Source organism: Babylonia areolata, chromosome 24, assembly GCF_041734735.1.
Source record: "Babylonia areolata isolate BAREFJ2019XMU chromosome 24, ASM4173473v1, whole genome shotgun sequence".
Classification (NCBI taxonomy): domain Eukaryota; kingdom Metazoa; phylum Mollusca; class Gastropoda; order Neogastropoda; family Buccinidae; genus Babylonia; species Babylonia areolata.
In genome coordinates, this window is record NC_134899.1 from 45,106,520 (window position 1) to 45,110,372 (window position 3,853).

General features: G+C 44.1%; 1 protein-coding gene across 1 annotated transcript in view; it reads left to right on the plus strand.

Moving 5' to 3' along the window:
* The first annotated feature begins 303 nt into the window (after positions 1–303).
* The window catches only part of LOC143298651 (acid-sensing ion channel 3-like), a 24,459-nt gene continuing 20,909 nt past the window's right edge, over positions 304–3,853 (plus strand). Inside the window, exons 1-2 of the mRNA XM_076611532.1 lie at positions 304–560; positions 2,350–2,518. Of these exons, the coding sequence (XP_076467647.1) occupies positions 304–560; positions 2,350–2,518 (426 nt within the window). The remainder of the gene's footprint in view (positions 561–2,349; positions 2,519–3,853) is intronic.

Genomic DNA, 3,853 nt, shown 5'->3' on the forward strand with positions numbered 1-3,853 from the left:
ATGCACACCAGCGATGAATGAATTTCACGTTGTTAACGGCTTTTGTTGCTTTCAGGTGAAACAGCCAGAAAAAAAAAACCAAAAAAAAAACCAACCACCAACAGCTACAAATACACCAATAACCACCACCACCAGAACCACCATCACAACAACAACAACAAATAACAACAATAATTGTCTAATATCATCATCTTAGATGAACAGACTATAAACAAAGAAACGAACGAAACAATAACAGCATCAATAAACACAACAAACACACAACAACAAAAATCCTCTGAAACAACCAGTCCAGCCAACAAGATGTTCAAGGCCAACAATAAAACGGACAAAACGCGAGGAAGAGAGCGGTCATCGGTCAGCGTGTTTGAGGACAGGGAGGAGGGAGAGTGGGGGATGATGGACAAGAGGAAGAAGAGGAGGGAGGAGGAGGAGGAAGAGGAGGAGGAGGGGGAGGGGAGAGAGGGCAGACTGTGGCACATTTTCACCCAGTTCATTGGGGACACTACAATCCACGGGGTGAAGAACGCTTCCGACAGCACCAAGAGCGTGTTCGACAGGTTGGGGGATGTTGTTATTGGCGTCCTTGGTCTCTGTCTCTGTTTTCTCTCTGTCTCTGTCTCTGTCTCTCCCTGTCTGTCTGTCTGTCTCTCTCTCTGTCTCCGTGTCTCTCTCTGTCTGTCTCCATGTCTCTGCCTGTGTCTCTGTCTGTCTACCTCTCTATGTCTCTGTCTCTGTCTCTCTGTCTCTCTGTCTGTGTATGCCTCTCTCTGTCTCTACGTCTTTCTTTGTGTCTCTGTCTGTCTATCTCTCTCTGTCTCTATGTCTCTGTCTGTCTGTCTCTCTCATTATTTTTCAGAACATTGTCTTGTTTGCTTTCTATCTCTGTCTCTGACTCTGTCTCTGTCTCTCTCCCCCTCTCTCTCTATCCATCTCTCTCTCTTTCAAAACATTGTCTTGTTTACTTTTTTACCCTCAGAAAATATTCAAGTCTCTCTCTATTCAGTGTTTGACAGGTTAGATGATGTTATTGTCGTCCCTGTTCTCTATGTCTGTCTCTGTCTGTCTTTGTGTCTGTCTGTCTGCCTTTGTCTGTCTGTCTGTCTCTCTCTCCCCCTCTCTCTCCCTCTCTCTCTCTCAAGGACAGGTTGGAAGAATGGGCTATGCTTAAAATCTTAATCCTTGAATAAAAAAACTTTTTGAGTTCTGAGTTCTGACTTCTCTTTCAAAACATTGTCTTGTTTATTCCATTACCCTCCTCAGAAAATATTGAGTTCAATTCAAGTCTCTCTCCATTTGACAGGTTGGAGGATGTTATTCTCGTCCTTACCCTCTCTGTCTGTCTGTCTGTCTGTCTGTCTGTCTCTGCCTTAACGTTATGTTGTATTATATGATTTTGTTGTTGTTGTTGTTTGTTGTTGATTTTCTTTTTACTCTTAGCAATGTGTCAGTTTCACTTGAAAACCGCCGTTATTCTTTTGTTCATACATTATCCCCCTTGCCAAAGAATAGTATTGTCAATGGCAATGAAACAGTGTCCGTATCCGTCCGTGTCCATGTCTCTCTCAATATATATATGTATGTATGTATATATGTATATATATATATATATATATATATATATATATATATATATATCAATTTGTCAATCAGTCAATCAATCTGTTTGTGTATATACGTCTATCTATCTACCTACCTACCTACCCATCTACCTACCTGCCTGCCTACCTACCCATCTCCCTACCTACCTACCTACCCATCTACTTACCTACCTACCTATCTACCCATCTACCTACCTACCTACCCATCTACCCATCTACCTACCTACCTACCCATCTACCTACCTACCTACCCATCTACCTACCTACCTACCTACCTACCCATCTACCTACCTACCTACCCATCTACCTACCTACCTACCTACCCATCTACCTACCTACCTACCTACCTACCTACCCATCTACCTACCTACCTACCCATCTACCTACCTACCTACCTATCTACCCATCTACCTACCTACCTACCCATCTACCTACCTACCTTCCCATCTACCTACCTACCTACCTATCTACCCATCTACCTACCTACCTACCCATCTACCTACCTACCTACCCATCTACCCATCTACCTACCTACCTACCCATCTACCTACCTACCTACCCATCTACCTACCTACCTACCCATCTACCCATCTACCTACCTACCTACCCATCTACCTACCTACCTACCCATCTACCTACCTACCTACCTACCTACCCATCTACCTACCTACCTACCCATCTACCTACCTACCTACCTACCCATCTACCTACCTACCTACCTACCTACCTATCTATGTGTGTATGACAGAGCGGTGTGGGCAGTACTGGTGGCGGTGGCAGTGGGGTCACTGCTGATGCTGCTGTCCAGTCTGTTCCTGTGCTACTACGAGTATCCCGTGCGGACCCTGGTCACTGTCAGTCCCACTGCCCGCCTCCCCTTCCCCTCCGTCACCCTCTGCAACCTCAACGGCATGGAGGTCAGTGTGTGTGTGTGTGTGTGTGTGTGTGTGTGTGTGTGTGTGTGTGTGTGTGCGAGTGTGCGCGCGCGCGCGCGTGCGTGTGGACGTTTATTATGTGTGTGATCATCATCATCATCATCATCATCATCATCATCAAGATCAGTAGAAGAAGTAGTACTACTAGTAGTAGTTGTTGTTGCTGCTATTATTATTATTATTATTATTATTATTATTATTATTATTATTATTATTATTATCATCATGTGTAATGTCTTCATATGTTAGCATGTTTGTGCGGAAAGACATTAATTATGAAACTTCGTTCTGGATACTACCCTCGGAAACGCGGACGCTACTAGCAATAACGAAGCGATTCAGATGAGCTTAATGTGCCGCCTAGTTTCTCTGTAAAAGTTTTCTTAATTATTAAATGTTTTTGAACGCACAATCTGTGTTTGTTGATGCTGTTTGGACGCAAACACCCAACACTGCATCTGATAACGTGGGATGGGACTGATGTAAATCCCTGCCAGCCATTTATGATCTGAAATGACATTGTTGAAAGGATTGTCGTACATGCACACATGTTGTATGGGCGCAGACACATAACACTACAATCGCTACCGTCATCATTATCAACAGCAACAGCATTATCACAATGATAAAGATAAGGATCTTCCTTCTCCTTCTCCTCCTCTTCCTCCTCCTCTTCCTCAAACTACTACTACTCTGCTGCTGATCCTAACCGACTCAATGAACCTCATACAGAAAATTGAAAACGGAATGGGAAGCCCAGAGTGGCATAACGCAATGCGCAACTTTCAGATTAAAAAACTCACATGGTCATACTGCCCGGGACATGCAGGTGTTAAGGGAAATGAGCGAGCTGACAGACTTGCTGGTAACGCAACACCAACGAGCAGCCTACATCTAGGAAAATCGGAAATCCTCAGAAAAGTCAAAGAATACCAAAAAGAACAGGTACAAGGCCATCACACCATTGATCGCCTCAAAGAAATAAAAGCAGAGAGAGGGAGCGGCCGCAAATCTAACATGAAAGGTAGAGCACGATGCTTTGCAAATCAAACAAATATCGGCATCATTTCCAAACCAACATTGCGCAAATTTCTTCAAAACGGAACAGAGTCTCTGTGGGCCTTTCCAAATACAATAGACCGAGCAACACACTAGATGCCACGTTCTTGGCATCAGAGATCTTTTCCCATCCCTCTTGCGGCCAGTCAGTGGCGGCTGTGTGTGTTTGTGTGTATGTGTGGGTCTGTGCTTTTGAGTGCGTTTGTGAATGCGCGAGAGTGAAATTGCACACAAGTGTCAGGAGAGATATGTGTACGT